The sequence below is a fragment of the Theropithecus gelada genome, chromosome 3 (assembly GCF_003255815.1).
Source record: "Theropithecus gelada isolate Dixy chromosome 3, Tgel_1.0, whole genome shotgun sequence".
In the NCBI taxonomy this organism is placed as follows: Eukaryota; Metazoa; Chordata; class Mammalia; order Primates; family Cercopithecidae; genus Theropithecus; species Theropithecus gelada.
Window position 1 is genome coordinate 75,251,133 of NC_037670.1, and position 27,929 is coordinate 75,279,061.

The 27,929-nt window shown below is 38.5% G+C and overlaps 1 protein-coding gene across 3 annotated transcripts in view; it reads right to left on the bottom strand.

Annotated features, from left to right (window-relative positions):
• The window catches only part of GPR141 (G protein-coupled receptor 141), a 65,759-nt gene extending 39,589 nt beyond the window's left edge, over positions 1–26,170 (bottom strand). The window contains exons 1-3 of one of the 3 annotated variants that reach the window (XM_025378787.1): positions 26,042–26,170; positions 24,647–24,766; positions 24,378–24,501 (exon numbers count right to left, since the gene is read on the bottom strand). In XM_025378787.1, the coding sequence (XP_025234572.1) occupies positions 24,378–24,501; positions 24,647–24,694 (172 nt within the window). In that variant the 5' untranslated portion in view covers positions 24,695–24,766; positions 26,042–26,170. The remainder of the gene's footprint in view (positions 1–24,377; positions 24,502–24,646; positions 24,767–26,041) is intronic. The other 2 variants (XM_025378789.1, XM_025378788.1) reach the window with 2 other exon arrangements.
• Between the last annotated feature and the right edge of the window lie 1,759 nt (positions 26,171–27,929).

Sequence of the window (27,929 nt, forward strand, 5' to 3'; positions counted from 1 at the left end):
GGGAGGCTGAGGCAGGAGAATGGCGTGAACCCGGGAGGCGGAGCTTGCAGTGAGCTGAGATCCGGCCACTGCACTCCAGCCTGGGCGGCAGAGCGAGACTCCGTCTCAAAAAAAAAAAAAAAAAAAAAGAAATGGCCCAGAGTTTCTGGGTATCTGGCAGAAGGTAACTGGCAAAAGCAAATGTCAATGTAAATATACATGTATAAAATAATGTAATATATTAAAAGGAAGCGATCTTCAAAAATGAATAGGCATTTTGAAAAATAACCAAAAAATTACTTTTGGAAAATTGTATTTTTGAAAGTGAAAAATATACTAATAGAACTAGAAAGAGAAAATAAAAATTGGTGAACCATATAATAGACATGAAAACAATTGTTCAGAGTGCAACACAAAAACTAAATAAGAGCACACTGTTCAAGCTTCTTAGCACTTTACACATATTTCATCTTGCAATCCTTACAACAATCCTATGAAGTAGATACTATTACTTCCTCCACTTTAGAACTGAGTGAACCGAGGCACAGAAAGCTTAAGAAACTTGCTCAAATTTATATGCCTACTAAGAGTTAAAGGCATCATTTCAACCTAGAGAGTTTGGACTCAGTTCTGTTTCTTAGCAACTATGCTATGTTTCTGTAAGAAAACTGAAAATTACAAAAAGGAAGTCACATGGAGGTTAAATTTGTTCCAGAGTAGAAGATAAAGAGAGCAAAGTAAAGGCAATTTTTTCGAGAGATAATAACTGAGAAATTTCCAGAGTTGATGAAAAATATCAATCGTCAGATTCAGTAAGGTCAAAAGTTCTTAAGCAGGGTGAATAAAAAGAAATCATACTTAGACACAGCATAGTGAAACCACATAATACTAAGGAAAAAGAAGCTGATATTAAAGGCAGCCAGTTAGAGAAGACAGACCACTGAAAAAAATCCTCTACACAGTCAAGTGGCTTCTTAAAAGTAGCAGTGGAAGCAGGAAGACAGTTGACTATTATCTTTAAAAAATGAGTGAAAATAATAATCAACCTACAATGTGTACCCAGTAAAATTCTCTCAAGAATGTGAGCAAAATAAAGACCTTTTATACAAATGAAAATGGAAAGATAATACTACCAGTTTACCCTTACTAAAGGTACACATGGAGGACACATTTGAAAAAGAATGAAAGTTATACAAGAAGGAAAATCAAATAATAAATGAAGAAATGTTATGCTCCAAAACACTGTAAATATGTGGGCAAATATATTTTGTATGAATCAATAATATCTAATTTATCAGTTTAAAATATAAGAAAATACTAAAATACCAGGCAACAATATTATATGACTTCGGGGGGGTTTTCTGTCTATGTGTTCTGAGACATGTATTGTTTGAGAAGAAAGTAAGATTATTTAACTTCCGTTTTCTTAAATTAATGTGAAAATTTGTATTTGACAACAATAAAAGAGTAAAAATAGAGTGTATATCTTCTGAACTAGTAAAGGTAAAAAATGAAGTAAAGAAGAAAAAAGCTTACTTAATTAAGAAAAAAGAAATGAAGGAAGGAAAGGAAGGAATAAAAAAAGAAGCGAAGGAGGGAGGAAAGGAGGGAAAAGAGAGGAAGAAAGGAGAAAATATAAAACCTACAAAAATATAGACAAATAGTAAACAAAAAATTAAAAGGCAGAAATAGATGTACATATTATTCAATAGATAATTTGTGTACCAAACTCTACAGTTAAAAATAAGATTTTTAAAATCAGACTTTGTGTCTAAAAATTGCTTTAGAAGGCCATTATTTAGACATGTTTTAAATAAGATGACTTGGAAAGTTTTGAAAGAAAAAAAATCTTATAAAGTTATGTCTGACAAACACAAACCAAACAAGAAAGAAATTGATATGTCTATGTCATTATTACGAAACAAGCCTTAAACCATGTAGGTTGCTGCAACAGAAATAAGTACAGCCTGTTAAAAAGGAAAAGGGAGGAGCTCCTTATTCTTCTCAGAAAGGTTAGGAGAGCACTGAAGTAAGTTTGAGAGGCAAAAAGAAAATAAACATTTACCTAATGTTTTTTGAGCAGCTGCTGAATCCTAACCTGAACCTAGGAGATTTATTTGCATTCTCTCCATTTAATCCTCATGACAACTCTACAATATGAATTATTAGCTCCAGGTTAAGCAAGTTTTCTAAAGGCTTGTGTGTGGTTGTGCAGAAAATTAAATCCAATTCTGTTGAACGAGAAAACTCTCCACATGAAAACTCAGCGCCTTAAGTATTTGTGTGTAGGGTTGACAGATAAAATGCAGGATACTCAGTTAAATTTGAAATTCGGGCAAACAACAAATGATTATTTTGTATAAGTACCCCATGCAATATTTGGAACAAAGTTGTACTAAAAAAAATTTACCATTTATCTGAAATTCAAATTTTACTGGGAGTCCTATGTTTTCATTTTCTAAATCTGGCAAGTCTGCATAGGAAGTGAAATAGAACGGAAGACAGAATTGAGCTGAGATCTAGTGGTGCTTCTCAAAGGCCTTTCCTTGGGTCATGAAGCAAGTCTCCCTCCATTCCTCTCCCAACAACCCACTCGAACATTGAAGTGAGAAATATATGGATGACCATTTATCTATTATGATTTATATTTCCTTTTATTAATAGTTATTACTATTTTCATAAATGAATATACAGTGAGGTACTGGAGAAAGAAAGAGACTTAGGAAAAATAATCATACATTTTCTTCTACATTCCATTTGAAGCATTTGGAAGAATTTTCTTTGCCAAATCACGATGAATCGTAAGATGTATTGTCTCAAGGTTTGCAAATGGAACTACTAGGAGTATGTTCACTCTAACAATGTCCTACCACAATGACATAGTTCCATATGGAACTATGGGTATATGCTCAAGGGGTATATGCTCACTTTTCAGCATAAGCTAAGGATGCAAATCCTGTCTAGACTGGAAGAATAAAGCATCCACACTCAGGTGAATCAGACACCATTTCCTGGGGCAGATGAGTTTACCAGGCTGGTGGTAGGAGAAAAATATAGGTTGGACTCTTCTAAAAGAGAATATTGTTTAGTGGCAATATTAAAGTTTTGAAGATCTGGCTTCAAATTTCATCTTACATATATAATATACTTGTGATATTTTTGGGATATCTTTCATATTTATCCATAGAAATATGTAGAAGCTGGGTATATGGTATAAATGAATGTAAACATTATATGACTAGGAGGTTGTTTTAATTAATTTGCATGAAAAATATCATTGTGTGTTTTTTGACTATAAACATGAAATCATAAGAAGGTACCTGTACCATTACATGTTACCTATACATGTTTGTATTTGTTTTCTATATTCAGAGAATAGGAGATTTTAGTTGAAAATTCCTTTTGACTGAGATCAGTGGCATAGCATGTGGTAGGAGAGGTTCAGAGTAAATCTCTCTCATGATATGCCTTACTTCATCTTTCTACCGTCAAGCTACAGTGGAGACAATCTGACACGGTGGTGGTAGATGATCTTGGTTTTCGGGTGGCGTTATTATGCTACGCTTTGCTGAAAGAGGAATATATAAAAAGGAAATTAGCATGCTGAGGCTCAATATGCAATGCCCTCCAACACTATGGTACTGAATTCTAATTTCCACATTTAGCCTCTAATTCTAAGTTTTCAAAAAATTTAAATATAACAAAATACACTCTGCACTAAATTCAATCTGATCACATCATTTTAGTTTGATGATTCAGAAGATGATCCAAAGATCTTATGCCCCAGAGCACCAGTTGAATAATTTATAATAATTGAGGATAGGGTATAGTGGAAAAAGTGTGAGTTTCAGCACTAGTTCTACCACAATATCTGGATGACCGAGGACAAATAGTTCAGCATCTCTGAGCTTCAGTTTAGCAAACAAGAGTTATCCTTTAAGGAATAATGAAAGGAAGGGCCAAGCATGGTGCCTGATAGACTGAAGGACAGAAAAACTATTCAATAAACACTTTGGCCTCACAAGATCCAGTTGTCACTATACAGATGGAAAAAGCAAATGGCATGAGGCACCATGCTGATTCTCTGTTGTGTTTGGAAATAAGCGTTTTTAAAAATTATAAATAAATTAATAAATCCCTGAAAAACCAAAACCTCACAACATGTCTATTTGTTCATATTTATTTTATATTTATTACACATATTTACTTATTCAAAGCAACTTTAAATGTGTTAAACACATTTTTAAAAACCCAAGTTCATTTGGGATCTTTGTTTACTTATCATCTAGATAAAAAGTTTGCAAACTATAGCCAAAGGGCCCAATTCCACCTGCCACCTGATTTTATAAATAAAGTTTTATTGGATCATAACTACACCTATTTGTTTACATATGATCTATGGCCACTCTTTCACTACATTGCCAGTTGGGTAGTCCTACTAGAAACTTTATGGCCCACAGAACCAAAAATATTTACTATCTGATTCTTCATAGAAAAAAAATTGCCAATCCCTGATTCTAGATCAAAGTATGTTTTCTATCGTAAGTAAAGTCAAAGGCAAGCCATTTCAACAGACAGGCAGGAATTCATTCACATGCTCTAATGGTGCCCAAAGCACAGCTCAATAAGGTGACAGCACACCAGACTGGGAGTTTTGGTGGTTAAAGTCAGATAGATCTGGCTTCAAATCCCACCTTATGTAGATAATATACATGTGAGATTCTCAGAAGCATCGAAGTTTATCTTGATGTAGGATACAGAAACTGCTCAACAAATGTTCAGTGTCTCAACACTTCTCCACCTTCCATAATTCAAATGTATATCAGCTTTGCTCCTACATTTTCTTTTATTTCAGATGTGAGAAAGAAAAAAAAAGAGAGCAGCTCAAGTAAGATCACTCTAAGGCCATGACCAAGTGGTACAAAACAAGTCTACTGCACACTTTTGTTTAAGCACAGACAAAAACAAGGTCATTGGGCCACTCATAAAATACCAAACACCCCCTTTTCTGGTTAAAATTGGTGACTGACATTTCTTTACATAACCATAAATTTGTCCCTGCCTTCTGACAGCAAAGAGCATCCAATACATAGCAAATCCCCACATTCCCTAGTCACCCAACCAAAACCCAAATCCTTCCATAGATTGTTTCTAACACTCTCTTGCTGAGTTGCCCCAAGATTCCCCATGGCGTGTGTTTCCCCTCCCTACAGTGAGTCATAGGCCCTACACACACGTTCTCGTGGCCTTTGGCTGAAAGTCGTTGATTGATGGAATAGTGAGATAGGATAGTTTGGTTTGATTTATAGATGTTATAAAAACTAAAAACTGTACAATGGTGGTAGTGGGGAAGAAGGGTAATAATTTTGAATAATACTCTGTCCTAGGCATTTTTCACACATTATTACTTTTGATCCTCACAATTTTCATTTGAGTTAGATATCACTCTCTTCCTTTTACTTACACAAGAATCTGAGGCTTGTTGAAGCTGACCAAGGCCATGCATCTGGAATATGGCAGATTAGCTTGTTTCTTTAAAGTACACAATAGCAGACAGAATCATCACTGTTTTTATAAAGAAAATCTAGGAAATAAGGAATAAAATTACTAGCCTGTATATCCCCCTGTGGCATAAACCTCCTGTATGTATCCCATGCTGCCAGGCATGGTGGCCAGGATGCACAGGTTGTCTCTGAATAGTCCTCCCTCTCTTAAAGTTAAGCCCTCAGAGCAGCTGTTAGTTATGTCCTTGGTATTGGCACTTACTATACAAGATTAGGATACAAAATGAGAGATAACCGGGCTCCTAACCTCTAGCCTTCATAATCACCTAAAGAGATTAATCAAATCCCTGGTGCCCAGAGCCTCTTCTCAGACCACTGGATTAGAATTTGTGGAGAGACCTTGAAACTGGTGCTGATAAGTGGTTCAGGTGATTCTGAAACAAACCCCCTTTGAGAATCACTGCCTTAATGTGCCTGAGTGTCAATTTCTTTGTTGTTTATCCAAATGCCATCTGTACACTGAGACTCAGTGAAGAGTCAGCCTTCTGATCTCTCCACCTTCACTGACCTCCCTCCTTCCTAAACCACCTCAGCGTTCAGGGTCCACATCCATAACTCATGCCTGAGTGTGGAGGCTGCTGAGACACACTTAGAGCTTGAAGTCAAAATTCACTCTCCTGACTGGCTAGGTGACCTTGAGCCTTGACTTTTCCATTTGCATTATAAGGCTTTAAAGTTTTTAAAATAAACTTTAATGGTATTAGGACATATTCTAGAAAACTAGCTACAAAACTAACTACCCACTCAGTCATTTGGTTAATGATATTTACTCAATGTTCTTTTTCCATTTATGCTAACAAAGATTATCTAATCACTCTGTTTTTCTGCAAATGTCTCCAAATTGGCCTGTTTTAGATCTGTTCCCGTGAAGAAAATTTGACACTTAACTTGTAATTTCTCCTAATTAAATATCTGGGGAAAAAACAGTAAAATAAGAATTATTACTTCTACCTCCTCTTTATAAATCATAAAGCATTTTACAAGTATAGAATTTCAAAAAGTCTTCTGATCTTGGCATTAGTTTTACATATATAAATTGTGTCCTTCTAACTAATTATAGCCTCCTGGAATGCATGGGTTATAAAAATATCTTTGAATTTCTCTCTCTCTCACTCTCTATCTATCTATGGTATTATAAAGAGTAAATTAGGTAAAATAATTTCTATTTTACTATTAAAATTTTTTCCAGAAAACTCAATTAAGGAAGTCTATATATGTTTGTGTCAAATTTACTGCATCTGAAATGAGTATGAAGGGTGACTGGTAGAGGAGAGAGAGAGTAGGCATCAAATTAATGTGACAATTGTTTAACTTCTTAAAAAATTATTGCGTCTCATATCTAAATCTCTAAGCAAGGCCATCACATAGCATAAAGACTGGATCCTGTTCTACAAGGAGATTACAACCAAATACTAAGATTAAACCTAAACTAAAATTATCTTTGTAAGGCAGCATATGATGTGTTATATGAGTGCCATTATACTAAATGACATAGAGAAATGAGAATTATTCCATATGTGCACATCAGTGGTCCTTGTACTGGGTCGAATGACAAGTTGCACTGAGGAAAATGAGGTGGTTGAATGCCAGGCATAGATCATAACATTCCAAAGAAGGGAACAGACAATATATGTTTTCAGGAGCAACAGGTGGAGGATAGTGGGAAGTAATGCATGAAAAGCACATAGCAGGGTACTCTTAGACAAGATTCCAATATGGATGCTCCTCAATTTTCAACGGGGTTTTGTCTTTATAAACTCACTGTAAGTTGAAAATACCATTAAGTTGAAAGTGTATTTAACATACGTAACCTACCAAACATCATAGCTTAACCTCAACTACTTTAAACATGCTTAGAACACTTACATTAGCCTACAGTTGGGCAAAACCATCTAACACAAAGCTATTTTATAATAACATTATTATAAATGATTTTTAAGCAAAAGTCAAGATTCAGAGTCTGTTTTCTACTGAGTGAGTATTGCTTTCACACTATTATAAAGTTGCAAACTTATAAGTCAATCATTGTTTAAATGGGGGATTGTCTGTACTTTCAAACCAGAGGTGGCTAGAGGCCAAGGTATATGGGTAACTTATTTTTTCCTGTGACTCCAAGAAGAGATGCAAGAATTTATGTTTAAGCAAAAGAACAAATACTATATGCTTTCACTTATACAAGGGACCTAAAATTGTCAAATTTATAGAGACTGAAAGTAGAATAGAGATAACCAGGGGATAACCGCCACACAGTGACAACATGACATGTTGGCTTGTCAATATACATTTTTTAATTCAAACACTATGGAAGTGTTTAAAGAGAAAGGATAGCTGAGTGACAGAAAGATGGCTAACTAGAAGCCCCTAGCACATGTCCTCACCACAAAGACAGACAAAACAATGAATACATAACTACATTTTAATAAAAATAGCTAGAGCAGAGTGGCAGAGTTCCTTAAAGAAGTAACAGAAACCTGAATGAACACAGAAACTTAGGATACCCACATAGAGAACAGAAGGAAACACAGGGACTCCTACATCCCATCCCCCAGCCAGGGACTCCTACATCCCATCCCCCAGCCAGGATCGGCTGGGAGCGAGGAGGAATTTCTCCCATTGTCAGAAAGGTGAGCAAAAGAACCCTCGCCAACCTCATCCACACTTTGAACATCTACAGACCTTGCCAGTGGGTCTCTACCGTCCTCACAGCATTAAGTCGAGCTGAGGGAGCTGCCTGGAGTCCACACAGCTATGCTCCTAGCAAAGAAGGAGTGGACACAGTGCCCCACCCCCGGTGGCCTGCATGGCTACTGTTATGCCATTTTGGAACTGGAACTATGTTAGAGTGTGTCTTGCTCCAGGGGCATGGAGCTATGGGGGCCCCTTCATCCCTGAAGTTAAGCTGCCATGGAACCACCCCCATTCTGTGGCCTGATATCCACAAGCTGAGCTGTGAGCAACTGTTACACCCTTCCCTGGAGGCCAAGTGACAGTGGAACCACTCTACCTGCTCCTCCTTCTGCCCTCTCGTCTGGAGCTAAAGCTGAAGCTGTGCAATCCCCACTGGGGAAACCCTGCTTTGGCAAAACAGCTCCATATACATCTCCCAGTAGTGGCTGTGCCCTGCCTTCAGGGCCCTAAGCTCATGCTGCACACTGCCTGCTGGGAAAATGGTGCCTTAGTGGAATTCCTTTATCTACCCTTCCCAGTCACTGAGCTCTACCCTTAGGGTAGAGCTGTAGTTTGGGTATTTGACCCTCTAAGCCTATGTTGAAATTTGATCCCCAATGTTGGAATCCAGGCCAAACAGGAGGTGCTAAGGTTATGGGGGTGGATCCCTCATGAACTTGAGGTTGGATCCAGGCCAAACAGGAGGTGCTAAGGTTATGGGGGTGGATCCCTCATGAACTTGAGGCTTGGTGCTGTCCTCATGGTAATAAGTGAATTCTTGCTCTATTAATTCCCATGAGAATTTCCCTGAGAGCTGGTTGTTAAAAAGAGCCTGGCACCTTCCCCATCTCTCTTGCTTCCTCTCTTGCCATGTGATCTGCACACCTGCCATGTTTCTTGTACAGGCTGCAGAACCATGAGCTAAATAAACCAATCTTCTTTATAAACTACCCAGCCTCAATATTCCTTCACTGCAACACAAATGGACTAAGACAGGGCCTGAGCTGGAGCTGCACGCTCCCTGCTAGGAAAACAGTTCTTCAGCAGAACAGCTCCATCTACCTCTCCAGTTGTTGCTGTGCCCTGCCCCTTGGGGCCTGAGCTCAAGTTGCACAATCTTTCCTGAGGAAATGGCGCCTTGGTGGAGTTGGTTAATCTACTTCTCCCAGTTGCTGCTGCACCCTGCCCCGAGGGGCCTAAGCCAAGGCTGTGCACTGCCTCCCAAGGAAAAAGTGCCCTGGCAGAGCTGCTCCAAAACCCCTCCCAGTCACTGCTGCACCTGTCCCACAGGACCAATACTGAAGTTGCACACTGCCTCTCATCCCTTCTGATTACTATTGTGCCCTGACACAGGTTTCAGAGATGAAACAATGCCAGACATCCCAGGAAAACAGTACCTTGGCTGCCCAGGGCAGTCATACCTCACCAAAGTCTAAGTCGAAGCAACAACCTGCCTCCCAGGAAATGGTGCCTTGACTGTCTGAAGTGATCATACACTGCAGTACCTAAGCCGAAACAGTGCCCTATATCCCAAGGAAATGGTGCCTGAGTCATCTAGACTAGTCTTGCCCTCCAGGACTGGCTGAAGTGGCACTTTGCCCTTGGGAACTCTGTGCCTTTACAGACTTCAAGCTAAGAAGCTGCACATCTAAGGCTGAATTGACAAGATACCCTATATCCAAGAAAAACAGCTGAGACACCCCATCCTACAGGCAAAATAACTCTAGTATTCTGCTTCCCTGGAGTTGGACTAGTCCGCTAGAGTCTGAACTACTGAGATACCTCTCTTCCGAGGGAGTAGAGTCATTGGTGTGCTGCTTCATGCTCCCGCAGGGCCCTAACAGCTGTGCCCCACCATTCTGGGATACTTGCTGCCACTGTACATGCTGTCACAGAGACTGGGATGCTGCTAAGCCCCACCATCCCAGGGTCTAGACTCACCACTACAAGGTGCTTCATCCCCTTTGTCCCAAGTTGCCACTGAGGCCTGTTGGCTCAGTTTACAGAAATACAGCCATACCTGACTCCTCTAGACCATATAGCTAAGGCAATCCTAAGCAAAAAGAACAAAGGTGGAGGCATCAAGCTACCTGACTTCAAACTATACTACAAGGCTACAGCAACCAAAACAGCATGGTACTGGTACCAAAACAGATATATAGACCAATGGAACAGAACAAAGGCCTCAGAAAGAATGCCACACATCTACAACCATCTGATCTTCGACAAACCTAACAAAAACAAGCAATGAGGAAAGGATTCCCTATTTAAAAAATGGTGTAGGGAAAACTGGCTAGCCATATGCAGAAAACTGAAACTGGACCCCTTCCTTACACCTTATACAAAAATTAACTTTTGTATAAGATGGATTAAAGACATAAATGTAAAACCTAAAACCATAAAAACCCTAGAAGAAAACCTAGGCAATACCATTCAGGTCATAGGCGTGGGCAAAGGCTTCATGACTAAAACACCGAAAGCAATGGCAACAAAAGCCAAAATTGACAAATGGGATCTAATTAAACTAAAGAGCTTCTGCACAGAAAAAAAAAAAAAAAAAAAAAATTGCAATCTACAAGGAACACAAACAAATTTACAAGAAAAAGACAACCCCATCAAAAAGTGGGCAAAGGATACGAACAGACACTTCTCAAAAGAAGACATTTATGTGGCCAACAAACACATGAAAAAAAGCTCATCATCATGGGTCATTAGAGAAATGCAAATCAAAACCATAATGAGATACCATCCCATGCCAGTTAGAATAGTGATCATTAAAAAGCCAGGAAACAACAGATGTTGGAGAGGATGGTGAGAAATAGGTATGCTTTTACACTGTTGGTAGGAGTGTAAATTATTTCAACCATTGTAGAAGACAGTATGGTGATTCCTCAAGGATCTAGAACCAGAAATACCATTTGACCCAGCAATCTTATTACTGGGTATATACCCAAAGGATTATAAGTCATTCTACTATAAAGACACATGCACACGCATATTTATTGCAGCACTATTCACAATAGCAAAGACTTGGATCCAACCCAAATGCCCATAAATGGTAGACTGGATAAAGAAAATGTGGCACATATACGCCATGGAATACTATGCAGCCATAAAAAAGGATGAGTTCATGTTTTTTGCAGGGACATGGATAAAGCTGGAAGCCATCATTCTCAGCAAATTAACACAGGAACACAAAACCAAACACTGCATGTTCTCACTCATAAGTGGGAGTTGAAAATGAGAACACATGGACACAGGGAGGGGAACATCACACACTGGGGGCTGTTGGGGGATGGGGAGCTGGGGGAGGGATAGCATTAGGAGAAATACCTAATGTACATAACACGTTGATGGGTGCAGCAGACCACCATGGCACGTGTATACCTATGTAACAAACCTGCATGTTCTGCACATGTATCCCAGAACTTAAGATGTAATAAAAAAAGAAAAGAAAGAAAAACAGCATGCAATTCAGCCCACCAAAAAAAAAAAAAAAAAAAAAAAGTCAAAGACAGTCAGAATTCTTAAAACAGCAATAAAAAATATAAAGTCACTCTAAGGGAATCCCCATTAGATTAACAGCACATTTCTTAAGAGAAAGCTAACAGGCCAAGAGAGAATGGGATGATATATTCAAAATGTTAAAGGGGGAAAAAAAAAACCCCACTCAAGACTACACCCAGAAAAGATATCTTTCATAAATGAGAGATAAAAACATCTTTCCCAGACAAACAAAAACTAAGGGAATTTATTACCACTCACCAGCCTTACCAAAACATGCTCAAGGGAGTCCTACATCTAGAAGCAAAACGACAATCATCATGAAAACATGCAAAATATAAAACTAACTGGTAGAGCAGATACACAAAGGAGAAACAGAAAATAATCAAACCTTTTACTACAGAAAATCATCAAACCACAATAATAAACAATAAGAGAGGAAGAAAAGAACAAAGAATATACAAAACTACAAGAAAACAATTAACGAAATAACAGGAGTAAGTCTTCACCTATAAATAATAACCTTGAATGTAAATGGATTAAATTCTCCACTTAAACGATATAGACTGACTTGAACCAGGGAGGCAGAGGTTGCAGTGAGCCAAGATGGCGCCACGGCACTCCAGCCTGGGTGACAGAGTGAGACTCCATCTCAAAAAAGCAAAACAAAACAAAACAAACAACAATAACAACAACAAAAACAAAACAAAACAAAACAAGATATAGACTGGATAACTAGGTTAAAAAAAAAAGACCCAACTATATTCTGTTCACAATAAACTTACTTCACCTATAATAGTACAGATAGACTAGAAGTAAAGAGATGGAAAAAGACATTCCATGTAAAGAGAAACCAAAATTGAGCAGGAGTAACTATACTTACGCAGATAAAAGAGATTTTAATCAAACCTCTAAAAAGATATAAACAAGGTCATCCTATAATGATAAAAAGGATCAATTCATAAAGAGAACATACCAATTGTAAATATAGATGCCCCAACACCAGAGCACACAGATACATAAAACAAACGTTATTGAATCTAAAGGGAGAGATAGACTACAATACAGTAATCACAGGAGACTTCAACACTTTGTTCTCAGCATGGGCAGATGATATAGAGAGAAAATAAACAAAGAAATTTGGATTTAAGCTGCACTTTGGATAAAATAGACCTAACTGATATTTACAGAACATTTCATCTAGCAGCTACAAAATACATTTTTTTTTTTCATCAACACATGAAACATTCTTCAGGACAGGTTACATGTTAGGCCACGAAACAATCCTCAACACATTTAAAAGAACTGAAATAATATCAAATATATTTTCTTACCACGATGAAATAATCTAGAAATAAATAACAAGAGTGTATTAGGTTGTTCTTGTATTGCTATAAAAATTACCTGAGACTTGGTAATTTATAAGAAAAGAGGTTTATTTGGCTCATGGCTCTGCAGGCTGTACAGGAAGCACAGTGCCAGTATCTGCTTCTGGGGAGACCTCAGGAAGATTTTACTCATTGTGGAAGGTGAAGTGGGAGCAGGCACATCACACTGTGAAAACAGGAGAAAGGATGGGTGAAGTGCTACACACTTAAATGAGTGGATCTTGTGAAAACTCTCTCACTACCAGGTGGACAGCACCAAGCCATGAGAGATCTGCTCCCATGACCCAAACACCTCCCACCAGGTCTCACCTCTAACACTAGGATTTACATCTCAACATGAAATTCAGAGGGGACATCCAAAGTATATTACAAGAGAAACGTTCAAAACTGTAAAAATGCATGGAAATTAAAAAAGAAAAATGCTCCTGAATGACCAGTTGGTCATGAAGAAATTAAGAAGGATATTTTAAAATGTCTTGAAATAAATGAAAATAGAAACCTAAAATTCCAAAATGTATGGAGTACAGCAGAAGCAGTATTAAGAGAGGTTTATAACAATAATGGCTACATCAGAAAAGTAAAAAGATTTCAAATAAACAATGTAACAATGTATCTCTAGGGACTAGAAAAACAAAAACAAAACAAACCCCAAATTAGTAGAAGGAAAGAAATAATAACGATTAGAGCAGAAATAAATGAAATTGAAACTGAAAACAAAATACAAAAGAGAAATGAAATAAAAACTTATCTGTTTGAAAATATGAATGAAACTGACAAATGATTACCTAAACTAACCAAGAATAAAAGAGAAAATACCCAAATAAATAAAATCAGAAAGGAGAAGAGACTGTACGATTAATAGCACAGAAATTTAAAATAAAAAAAGAATCACTGAAGACTACCATGAACAACTGTACACCAACAAGTTGGAAAACCTAGCAAAAATGGATAAATTCATGGATACGTATACCCTACCAAGACTGACTCAAGAAGAAACAGAAACTCTGAATAGACCAATTATTCCAATTATTAATAATAAAACTGAATCCATAATTTTTAAAAAGTCTGCCATCAAAGAAAAGCCCAAAACCACATGACTTTGCTGCTGAATCCTACCAAACATTTAGAAAATAACTAATACTATTTCTTTTCAAACTCTTCCAGAAAATTGAAGGGGAGGAAATTCTTTTAAACTCATTCCTCAAGGCCAGCATTAACCTGATTCCAAAACCAGACAAGGATACAACCAAAAAAGAAAACTATAGGCCTATATCCCTGATGAGCACAGATGAAAAAATTCTCAACAAAATACTAGCAAATGGAATCTGGCATCACATTAAAAAGATTATTCACCATGACCAAAAGGGATTTATCCTGAGGATAGAAGGATAGTTCGACATATGCAAATCGACAAATGTGATATATCACATCAACAGAATGAAGGACAAAAACCATGTGATCATCTCAATAGATGCAGAAAAAGCATTTGATAAATTTCAACATACCTTCATAAGATTACCAGGGGCCTGAGAGAAGGAAAGAATGAGGATTAACTGTTTAATGAGTAAAGAGTTTTAGTCTGGGATGATGAAAAACTTCTGGAAATGAATTGTAGTCCTGGTTGCACAACAAACTGAATGTATTTAAGCCACTAAGCTATATGGTAAAATATTTAAAATGGTAAATTTTATATACTTTACCACAAAAGAAAGGGAAAAGGAATTGTCTTTACAGCAGACTCTCCCTTTAGTCAAGAAAGGAAAATTCTGATAAGCCGTTTAGTGGTATGAATGGGAGATAAGCGCTACTGGTAGTTTCAGAGATGCTTCCGACCTCCATGGACCACATTTCTGTTCAATGGGCCTTCCTCTTGTCAGATGATAATGGCATGAACTTGTTTTTCACATCCCTAGCTGGGGCTTAACATACAGGGAGAAGAACCTGAACTTGTGGAAGTGAAGGCAAGGAGGAGAGAGGACTTCTGGCCAGGAAGGATGAGTGGGTCTCAGTAGCACGGCCTCAGGCCAGGATAAAATGAGTGATGGGCACCTCCAGGAAGGGAAGTACTAATACCTCTGGAAGGCATTCTCCAGCTGTGAGTTTTGTATATCTTTTTACTACATTGTAATTTTTTTTTTTTTTTTCTGAGGCGGAGTTTCGCTCTTGTTGCCCAGGCTGGAGTGCAGTGGCGTGATCTTGGCTCACCACAACCTCTGCCTCCTGGGTTCAAGTGATTCTCCTACCTCAGTCTCCTGAGTAGCTGGGATTACAGGTGTGTACCACCATGCTCGGCTAATTTTTATATTTTTAGTAGAGACGAGGTTTCACCATGTTGGCAAGGCTGATCTCGAACTCCTGACCTCAGGTGTACCACCATGCCTGGCTAATTTTTGTATTTTTAGTAGAGACAGGATTTCACCATGTTGGCCAGGCTGTTCTCGAACTCCTGTCCTCAGATGATTCAACCACCTCCTGAAATACTGGGATTACAGGCATAAGCCACCACGTCCGGCCTACTACATTGTAATTTTTTAAAGTTGACACCAAGCATTCAATATAGTTCATGGACCAGCAAACTACATCCCATGGGCTGGCCACTCATTTTTGTAAATACAGTTTTTATCTGATCACAGCCACACTTATTTATTTATGTCTGTGGCTGCATTCACACTACAACTATAAGTTGTATTGTTGCAACCTAGGTTGTTTGGCTCACAAAATCTAAAATATTTACTATCTGGTCCTTTAAGAAAAACCCATTTTGCCCCCAAAATAGGTTTGCCACAGATGTAAGTTTACCTGTCTTTGAGAGGAAATGAAAGGGGTCTTGACCACTTTTTGGAGTAAAGCCTTCCAGAGAAGTGCAGAGGTCATCTGAAAAGAGAGCTCGGGGCAGCAGTTGAAGTGAGAGGAGTGGGTGCTACCAGTCTTGGATTTGTAGAACATGCAAGCACTGCTCAGGGAGTCTCAGAAATCCTCAGAGAGGGGACTAAGCTTCCTGCCACACAAGTGAGACCTTGGATCATAAGACATATTCGAGCTCCCATTCATGAAGGTTCTGGTCTTTGGATTACATCTGGGACTAATCTCAATCCTTAAGGAGATCTGGAAATACGTCCTCGGTAAAACTGCTAAATGTGTGAAGAAAATGGTGCTATTTAATATAGAGTGGTTCTGCATGGGTTCACTGTATAATTGTATCCCAAAGCAAAGAGTACATTGCTATTTCCTAACAGCTTCTGAGATGAGAGGATGACAAGAGCAGAGGTGAGAGGCACTTTTTTGAATAAGGATGTCTCAGGCATGATACCAACTATATACAAAGCTACTCAGGTTTTTCATTACCATTTCTTAAAATTTTAAATCTTAAATTTCCCTGAGAAGTGAGTGAATCATATACTAGTTATTATAAATTGGATTTCTTTTAGTGGAATTGTTCCTGGAGTGTGAACAGAGCTACGATTTGATTGATCACAAGTTATTCCCTGCCCCAGGTAGCTGTAGAAAATTCCCAGGAAACAGTGCACTGACTGACATCATCAATTGGGCAGGCAGTGGAGCACAGTCTGAACTTTTTTATCAGGGAGCAGAGTAGTGCCCTAAGTTCTACCAGACTTGACTTTTGGATTTCCCAGAAGAGCTACCATTTATGCATGATGTTCCAGCTGATAATATCTTCTACCCAGTCTCAGGACACAAAGGGCTCAGATGCTGATGGCAATGCTTTTCATTAATAAAATTTCACTCTCCACTCACGCCATCCCAGAGAGTAGGTTACTAGCAACCTTGTAAGAAGTATTTCTCTCTCCTATGTTAATTAAATTTCACAAATTTCACTCTTTTTAAAAAGTGACTTAATCATCAGGAACTGCAATATTGAGTTGGCCAGTTATTTTGAAATCACAGTTACCTCCAAATTTGAAAAGAGAAGCCATCTTTGGACTTAGCAACTACCGCTTTTAGACCATCTGGAGTTCCAAGCCTTCAGTATCTATGGTACATAATCTCCATGATAATACCTTCATCATTTCATTCACTTATTCACTCATATAACCATTCCAAAGATGCTGAGTACTTACTACGGGTCAAACACTGTTCTAAAATATAAAGGTAGCAAAGGCATAGTTCCTGCCCTTAAGCAAATTATGTTTTTAAGAAACAGACTATGCTTAGATTAAGTTTGATTATGATTGTCTTGAATAATAACATTGTCATTCAAAATAAGATGGGACAATAACAATTTTTGGAAAATACTTTGGTATAACGCATGAAGTAGCTTTGAAAACACTTTGCTGGGGGCGTGCCCAAGAAGGCCAAATAGGAACAGCCCCAGCTTCCAGCTCCCAGGGTGAGCGACACAGAAGACGGGTGATTTCTGCATTTTCAACTGAGGTACCGGGTTCATCTCACTGGGGTGTGTCGGACAGTTGGTGCTGGTCCGCACATGCAGCCCGACCAGCGAGACCTGAAGCAGGGCGAGGCATCGCCTCCCCTGGGAAGCGCAAGGGGGAAGGGAATTCCTTTTCCCAGCCAAAGGAAATTGAGACACACAACACCTGGAAAATCGGGTAACTCCCACCCTAATACTGTGATTTACCAAGGGTCTTAGCAAATGGCACACCAGGAGATTATATACCACACCTGGCCCAGAGGGTCCCACACCCACAGAGCCTCCCTCATTGCTAGCATAGCAGTCTGAGATTTAACAGCAAGGCAGCAGCGAGGCTGGAGGAGGGGCGCCCACCATTGCTGAGGCTTAAGTAGGTAAACAAAGCACCTGGGAAGCTCGAATTGGGTGGAGCCCACCACAGTTCAAGGAGGCCAGCCTGCCTCTGTAGACTCCTCCTCTGGGGACAGGGCATAGCTAAACAAAAAGCAGCAGAAATCTCAGCAGAGGTAAATGCCCCTGTCTGACAGCTTTGAAAAGAGCAGTGAATCTCCCAGCACAAAGGTTGAGATCTAAGAATGGACAGACTGCCTGCTCAAGTGGGTCCCGGACCCCTGAGTAGCCTAACTGGGAGACATCCCCTACTAGGTGCAGACCGACACCTCACACCTCACACCTCACATGGCGGGGTACACCCCTGAGATGAAGATTCCAGAGCAAGAATCAGACAGCAACACTCGCTGTTCAGCAATATTCTATCTTCTGCAGACTCTGCTGCTGATACCCAGGCAAACAGGGTCTGGAGTGGACCTCAAGCAAACTCCAACAGACCTACAGCTGAGGATCCTGACTGTGAGAAGGAAAACTAACAAACAGAAAGGACATCCACACCAAAACTCCATCAGTACATCACCATCATCAAAGACAAAAGGCAGATAAAACCACAAAGATGGGGAAAAAGCAGTGCAGAAAAGGTGGAAATTCAAAAAATCAGAGCGCATCCCCTCTTCCAAAGGAATGCAGCTCATCACCAGCAATGGAACAAAGCTGGACGGAAAATGACTTTGAAGAGTCGAGAGAAGAAGGCTTCAGTCGATCAAACTTCTCAGAGCTAAAGGAGGAACTACGTAACCAGTGCAAACAAACTAAAAACCTTGAAAACAGATTTGATGAATGGCTAACTAGAATAACCAATGTAGAGAAGTCCTTAAAAGAACTGACAGAGATGAAAACCATAACACAAGAACTACGTGACAAATGCACAAGCTTCAGTAACCGACTCGATCAACTGGAAGAAAGACTATCAGCAATTGAAGATCAAATGAATGAAATGAAGCGAGAAGAGAAGTATAGAGAAAAAAGAGTAAAAAGAAATGAACAAAGCCTCCAAGAAATATGGGATTATGTGAAAAGACCAAATCTACATCTGATTGGTGTGCCTGAAAGTGACAGGGAAAATGGAACCAAGTTGGAAAACACTCTGCAGGGTATCATCCAGGAGAACTTCCCCAACCTAGTAAGGCAGGTCAACATTCAAATTCAGGAAATACAGAGAATGCCACAAAGATACTCCTCGAGAAGAGCAACTCCAAGACACATAATTGTCAGATTCACCAAAGTTGAAATGAAGGAAAAAATGTTAATGGCAGCCAGAGAGAAAGGTCAGATTACACACAAAGGGAAGTCCATCAGACTAACAGCAGATCTCTCGGCAGAAATTCTACAAAGCAGAAGAGAGTGGGGGCCAATATTCAACATTCTTAAAGAAAAGAATTTTCAACCCAGAATTTCATATCTAACCAAACTAAGTTTCATAAGTGAAGGAGAAATAAAATCCTTTACAGACAAGCAAATGCTTAGAGATTTTGTCACCACCAGGCCTGCCCTACAAGAGATCCTGAAGGAAGCACTAGACATGGAAAGGAACAACAGGTACCAGCCATTGCAAAAACATGTCAAAATGTAAAGTTCATCGATGCTAGGAAGAAACTGCATCAACTAGCCAGCAAAATAACCAGCTAACATCATAATGGCAGGATCAAGTTCACACATAACAATATTAACCTTAAATGTAAATGGACTAAATGGTCTAATTAAAAGACACACACTGGCAAATTGGATAAAGAGTCAAGACCCATCAGTTTGCTGTATTCAGGAGACCCATCTCACATGCAGAGACACACATAGGCTCAAAATAAAGGGATGGAGGAAGATCTACCAAGCAAATGGAAAACAAAAAAAAGCAGGAGTTGCAATCCTAGTCTCTGATAAAACAGACTTTAAACCATCAAAGATCAAAAGAGACAAAGAAGGCCATTACGTAATGGTAAAGGGATCAATTCATTAGGGAGAGCTCACTATCCTAAATATATATGCACCCAATACAGGAGCACCCAGATTCATAAAGCAAGTCCTTAGAGACTTACAAAGAGACTTAGACTCCCACACAATAATAATGGGAGACTTTAACACCCCACTGTCAACATTAGACAGATCAACGAGACAGAAAGTTAATAAGGATATCCAGAAATTGAACTCAACTCTGCACCAAGCAGACCTAATAGACATTGACAGAACTCTCCACCCCAAATCAACAGAATATACATTCTTCTCAGCACCACATCACACTTATTCCAAAATTGACCACATAGTTGGAAGTAAAGCACTCCTCAGCAAATGCAAAAGAACAGAAATTATAACAAACTGTCTCTCAGACCACAGTGCAATCAAACTAGAACTCAGGACTAAGAAACTCAATCAAAACCGCTCAACTACATGGAAACTGAACAACCTGCTCCTGAATAACTACTGGATACATAACGAAATGAAGGCAGAAATAAAGATGTTCTTTGAAATCAATGAGAACAAAGATACAACATACCAGAATCTCTGGGACACATTTAAAGCAGTGTGTAGAGGGAAATTTATAGCACTAAATGCCCACAGGAGAAAGCAGGAAAGATCTAAAATTGACACCTTAACATCACAATTAAAAGAACTAGAGAAGTAAGAGCAAACACATTCAAAAGCTAGGAGAAGGCAAGAAATAACCAAGATCAGACCAGAACTGAAGGAGATAGAGACACAAAAAACCCTCCAAAAAACCAGTGAATCCAGGAGCTGGTGTTTTGAAAAGATCAACAAAATTGATAGACTGCTAGCAAGACTGATAAAGAAGAAAAGAGAGAAGAATCAAAGAGATGCAATAAAAAATGATAAAGGGGATATCACCACCCACCCCACAGAAATACAAACTACCATCAGAGAATACTATAAACATCTCTATGCAAATAAACTAGAAAACCTAGAAGGAATGGATAATTTCCTAGACACTTACACTCTCCCAAGACTTAACCAGGAAGATGTTGAATCCCTGAATAGACCAATAACAGGCTCTGAAATTGAGGCAATAATTAATAACCTACCAACCAAAAAAAGTCCAGGACCAGAAGGATTCACAGCCAAATTCTACTGGAGGTACAAGGAGGAGTTGGTACCATTCCTTCTGAAACTATTCCAATCAATGGAAACAGAGGGAATCCTCCATAACTCATTTTACAAGGCCAACATCATCCTGATACCAAAGACTGACAGAGATACAACAAAAAAAGAGAATTTTAGACCAATATCCCTGATGAACATCAATGCAAAAATCCTCAATAAAATACTGGCAAACCAAATCCAGCAGCACATCAAAAAGCTTATCCACCATGATCAAGTGGGCTTCATCCCTGGGATGCAAGGCTGGTTCAACATACACAAATCAATAAATGTAATCTAGCATATAAACAGAACCAAAGACAAAAACCACAAGATTATCTCAATAGATGCAGAAAAGGCCTTTGACAAAATTCAACAGCCCTTCATGCTAAAAACTCTCAATAAATTCAGTATTGTTGGAACGTATCTCAAAATAATAAGAGCTATTTATGACAAACCCACAGCCAATATCATACTGAATGGGCAAAAACTGGAAGCATTCCCTTTGAAAACTGGCACAAGACAAGGATACCCTCTCTCACCACTCCTATTCAACATAGTGTTGGAAGTTCTGGCTAGGGCAATCATGCAAGAGAAAGAAATCAAGGTATTCAGTTAGGAAAAGAAGAAGTCAAATTGTACCTGGTTGCAGATGACATGATTGTATATTTAGAAAACCCCATTGTCTCAGCCCAAAATCTCCTTAAGCTGATAAGCAACTTCAGCAAAGTCTCAGGATACAAAATCAACGTGCAAAAATCACAAGCATTCTTATACACCAGTAACAGACAAACAGACAGCCAAATCATGAATGAACTCCCATTCACAATAGCTTCAAAGAGAATAAAATACCTAGGAATCCAACTTACAAGGGATGTAAAGGACCTCTTCAAGGAGAACTACAAACTACTGCTCAGTGAAATAAAACAGGACACAAACAAATGGAAGAACATAACATACCATGCTCATGGATAGGAAGAATCAATATTGTGAAAATGGCCATACTGCCCAAGGTAATTTATAGATTCAATGCCATCCTCATTAAGTTACCAATGACTTTCTTCACAGAATTGGAGAAAACTGCTTTAAAGTTCATATGGAACCAAAAAAGAGCCCACATTGCCAAAACAATCCTAAGCCAAAAGAACAAAGCTGGAGGCATCACGCTACCTGACTTCAAACTATACTACAAGGCTACAGTAACCAAAACAGCATGGTACTGGTAACAAAACAGAGATATAGATCAATGGAACAAAACAGAGCCCTCAGAAATAATACCACACATCTACAGCCATCTGATCTTTGACAAACCTGAGAAAAACAAGAAATGGGGAAAGGATTCCCTATTTAATAAATGGTGCTGGGAAAACTAGCTAGCCATATGTAGAAAGTTGAAACTGGATCCTTTCCTTACTCCTTATACGAAAATTAATTCAAGATGGATTAGAGACTTAAATGTTAAACCTAAAACCATAAAAACCCTAGAAGAAAACCTAGGTAGGTAATACCATTCAGGACATAGGCATGAGCAAGGACTTCATGTCTAAAACACCAAAAGCAATGGCAACAAAAGCCAAAATTGACAAATGGGATATAATTCAACTAAAGAGCTTCTGCACAGCAAAAGAAACTACCATCAGAGTGAACAGGCAACCTACAGAATGGGAGAAAATTGTTTCAATCTACTCATCTGACAAAGGGCTAATATCCAGAACCTATAAAGAACTCAATCAAATTTACAAGAAAAAAACAAACAACCCCATCAAAAAGTGGGCAAAGGATATGAACAGACACTTCTCAAAAGAAGACATTCATACAGTCAACAGACACATGAAAAAATGCTCATCATCACTTGCCATCAGAGAAATGCAAATCAAAACTACAATGAGATACCATCTCACACCAGTTAGAATGGGGATCATTAAAAAATCAGGAAACAACAGGTGCTGGAGAGGATGTGGAGAAATAAGAACACTTTTACACTGTTGGTGGAACTGTAAACAAGTTCAACCGTTGTGGAAGACAGTGTGGCGATTCCTCCAGGATCTAGAACTAGAAATACCATTTGACCCAGCCATTCCATTCCTGGGGATATACCCAAAGGATTATAAGTCATGCTGCTATAAAGACACATGCACACTTATGTTTATTGTGGCACTATTCACAATAGCAAAGACTTGGAATCAACCCAAATGTCCATCAGTGACAGACTGGATTAAGAAAATGTGGCACATATACACCATGGAATACTATGCAGCCATAAAAAAGGATGAGTTCGTGTCCTTTGTAGGGACATGGATGCAGCTGGAAACCATCATTCTCAGCAAACTATCGCAAGAACAGAAAACCAAATACCGCATGTTCTCCCTCATAGGTGGGAATTGAACAATGAGATCACTTGGACACAGGAAGGGGAACATCACACACCAGGTCCTATTGTGGGGAGGGGGGAAGGGGGAGGGATAGCATTAGGAGATATACCTAATGTAAATGACGAGTTATTGGGTGCAGCACACCAACATGGCACATGTATACATATATAACAAACCTGCACCTTGGGCACATGTACCCTAGAACTTAAACAATAAAAAAAAACTCTTCTTCAGTTCAAAAAAAGGAAAGAAAACACTTTGCAAAGCAATGTCTCAGAAATCTTTGAGCAATTGAAAATTGTTTTCAATGTTACTACTTTCAAGGATAATACTGACTTGCACATACTCTAATCTTCTTTAAAATATTTTTTGTCTGAGTCTGAGTCAGGAAGACTGCTTGAGCCCAGGGATTTGAGACCAGCCTTGGCAACACAGTGAGACTCCCCTCTCTAAGGAAAAAAAAAAAGGCAGGCAGGGTGGCTCTCGCCTGCAGTCCCAGCTATTCTTGAGGCTGAAGTGAGAGGATCACCTGATTCCAGGAGATGAAGGCTTCAGTGAGCTGTGATTGCGTGACTGCACCCCTGCGTTGGAGACAGAGCGAGGCCCTGTCCCAAAAATAGATTTTTAACGTATTATTTAACAATATATTTAACATATTTTAGTCACAACATGCTATGTCTCTTATAGTGCTAGCACAATGGCTTATACATAGTAGACACCAGTAAACATTTCACGGGTTCATTGATTTTAAATTTGGAAAGCACTTTTAGAAATTAGCTAGATCTATGGTCCTTAACTTTAATTGGATTTTGGACCACTTTGAAAATCTGATGAAATCCGTGTTTTTCTTATTTAAAAAAGAAAAAAAAAAAAAAAAGCGCTGCCAAGCACAATGGCTCATGCCTGTAATCCCAACACGGCCAAGACAGGAGGATCACTTGAGCCCAGGAGTTTGAGACCAACCTGGGCAACATGAGCAAGACCCCGTCTCTATTAAAAAAAACTTAATTAATTAGCCAGGTGTGGTGGCAAGTACCTGTAGTCTCAGCTACTGAGGAGGCTGAGATGAAAGGATCACTTGACCCCTGGAGATTGAGGCTGCAGTCAGTGAGCCATGATTGGGTCACTGAACTCCAGCCTGGGCAACAGAGAGAAAGGCCCTGAAGAAAGAAAGAGAGAGAGAGAGAGAGACAGAGAGACAGAGAGAGAAAGAAACAGAGGGAGGGAGGAGGGAGGAAGGAAGGAAAGAAGGAGGGAGAGAAAAACAAACACACACAAAAAAAAGAAAAGAAAAACACACATTACACTTTTGCATGCAATTTCAGAGGATTGGTGTATCACTCTAAAGACCATCCAGGATCTCCCTTAGCTGAGCATCTCTTATCTAGTCTACAACTTCCATTTTATAATTGTTGAAAATCATTGCTAGAAGAAGAGTTGGAAAACTGTGTCCCCTAAGTCAAATCTGGCTCACTTCTTGTTTTTGTACAGCCTATGAGCTACAAATGATTTTTATAGTTTTAAATGGTTATGTAAGTACCAATATATTAGCCTCAGTTCTACCTCTCGGCTTGCAAAGTCTAAAATATTTACTATCTAGGCTTTTGTAGAAAAAGTTTGCCAACCTGTGGTCTGGAATCCTTAGATAATATTCCCCCAAATTATGCAGCCAGTTACTAGAAAACAGAGGACTAGAGTTCACACCACCTGATTCCTCATTCATTGGTCTTCCTATTACTCCTATTGACTGATTAAAATCCTGACTAATTAATTGATTTAAACCTAATAAAACAGAAAACAAAGACATGTAATTCTGGAGTACTTACTAAGTAATTTCTCAGATAAGTAATTGTGCAATTATGTAGAACGTTGAAGTCCAGAGAATTAAGTGACCTATCAAAAGTCATATAACAAATTTGTGAAACAAAATTAAATGCCTATATTCAGGTTAGGCATTACTTATTTTTTTAAAAACTTTGCATTATAATTCATTCAACATATTTGAAAAATGCTACTTCTTGGACGTAGAAAATATCGGTACAGACGGTATTTTACTTAAAGTAAAATTATTTGAACAGATGTTGTTCCTTTTATTTGTCTTATTTAAGAAGTTATTTTTGGATCCTTCCTGTTATGTAGTACTTTAAAAGTGGTATGGAAAGAATTATAATTACCATTATTTCACATGTTATTTTGAATATGCTTCTTTTAGAAATGTCTAAGTACCTGATTGCTTACAGATTGTTTCCTTCTATTGACTAGGGCTGCCTGAATAGTTTCAAACTCTATCTGAAAATAATGCAGTAATAGAGTTAAAGGATTTTTCGTAACAAAAGAAAATTAAGACATCACTTAAAAGATAAGCATTTAAATAATTACACATAAATTCAATAGTGCCAGGTGCCCTAAAAAATTCTATGATACGTTTAGCCGGTATTTTGACAGAGAGATTCTGAAATCATTTTGGTTCATAGTTACCAATAAAAATTAGGTTTTACTTTCAGAGCAGCATATCCTAAGCAGTAACATTAGAACAATTCTTTCTATGAAGAAGGAGTTGTGGTTAGAGAGAATAAGCTTGCTTTTTATAGCAGAACCGTTGGAAGATTCCGAATTAGAACTATGCCAACCAATTCAGTATGCTTTATTTCTACGGCATTTTCATTCATGTCTCCCCAAACCTACGTCTTCTGCACTTACCTTGAAAATCCAGATTTCTCAGTGATGGCTACAGAGATGGGCCACATGTCTGCCTTCCAAATAGGATTCTGTTTCAACAGCAGGGCAGCTGGGGCATTTCCATGCTCTGCATGCATTTACAAGGGCTCTGGACAGCTCACCAAGCAAAAGGAAGTGAATGTGTTCTAAGTTCCTCAGAATGTCAACAGACCATAAAACCTCAAAACCGTTTGAAACACAATAGTCTTGAAAAACTAAGCTGTTAAACATGAATAGTCCAAGTTGCAAAACTACAGAGAGGCCAATTATGTCAAGAAATATTTATGAAGGATTGATGACTATGATGAATCAAGTTTTTAAAATGTTATTCAAACGAAATTTTGTAGAGAATGGGGAAAAAAGTGATATTATCAAAGACAAAAAGGGAAGATAAACTGTGTATTGTTCTTCTGGTGAAGGAATATGTGTAATATTTCCTTTCAGTAAGGAGAAAATTTCCAGAGTTGCTCTATACCTCACTGGGCTCCCACTTAGGGCTCCCACTTTTGTAATTGTGTTAATTAGCTGTTACTGATAAATGACATTGACTGTGATATGGTACTCTAATTATGTCATTTAATTAGAATTAAGATAAAAAGCATTTAAAATCAGAGTGTGCTATAGGGGCAGGGGAGGGGAGTAAATTTGTCACAGCTTAACTTCTTAGACTGTCAACATTATCTCCAAAAGAAGCTGTCCACAGTCATAGAGATGCAATGCAAGTATTAAAAAAAAAAAAATTGTCAGTTCCTCAAACTGTTTTAACTTTCCTACCATTTTATGACCACTCTATAAATTAGGATTTTATAAATGTTCTAATTATCATGTAAATCAGCGGTCCCCATCCTTTTGGCATCAGGGAAAGGTTTCATGGAAGACAATTTTTCCACAGACAGGGCTGGGGGATATTTTCCAGATGACTCAAGCACATTACATTTATTGTGCACTTTATTTCAATTGTTATTACATGATAATATATAATGAAATAATTATACAACTCATCATAATGTAGAATCAGTGGGAGCCCTGAGCTGGTTTTCCTGCAACTAGATGGTCCCATTTGGGGGTGAGGGGAGACAGTGGCAGATCATCAGGCATTAGATTCTCATAAGGAACACTGCAACCTAGATCCCTAGCATGGACAGTTCAACAATAAGGTTCACACTCCCATGAGAATCTAATGCTGCTGCTGATCTAACAGGAGGTGGAGCTTAGGCAGTAATGCAAGTGATGGGGAGCAGCTGTAAATACAGACGCAGCTTTGCTGGCTCATTTGTGCACTGCTCCGCTCCTTCTGTACAGCCCAGTTCCTAACAGGCCATGAACCACTACCGGTCTGTGGCCCCAGGATTGAGAATTCCTGATGTAATGAGCATGATAATATTATATGGAAATTTGTCAGTTAAAAAGTACTAATTTATTAAATATCAACATTTTAAACATTCCCCTATTTTAAAAATCCACTGTGACATTTCACCATTTCAAAAAGAAATTTTAAAAGGCATCAAAATGATACTGGTCCTGGGTTCTTTCTACTTTAAGGTCCCTAAGTAGAATAATTTTGGTCATTTTGGGTGATTCCTGGTCTTCTTTACAATGCTAAAACACTGATATTTTAGGCAAAATTTTTGCAGTTTTGCTTTCATCAGTGTTCACATTTCTTACTCCGAACATAACGTTATAAGTGCTTCCAACTTTGTTTCTTAGTTTGAAGGAAAGGCCTCTACATCAGGAAACTCTTCAATTTCAGCAGATGTATGTTCTTTCTGTTATATGCGTTAAAATGTTATCTGCTTCAAAATAACTCATGCTAGAGATATTTCAAGCTTTATTAATTGTAGAGAAGATTGTTGCTGACAAGCCCTCCTGC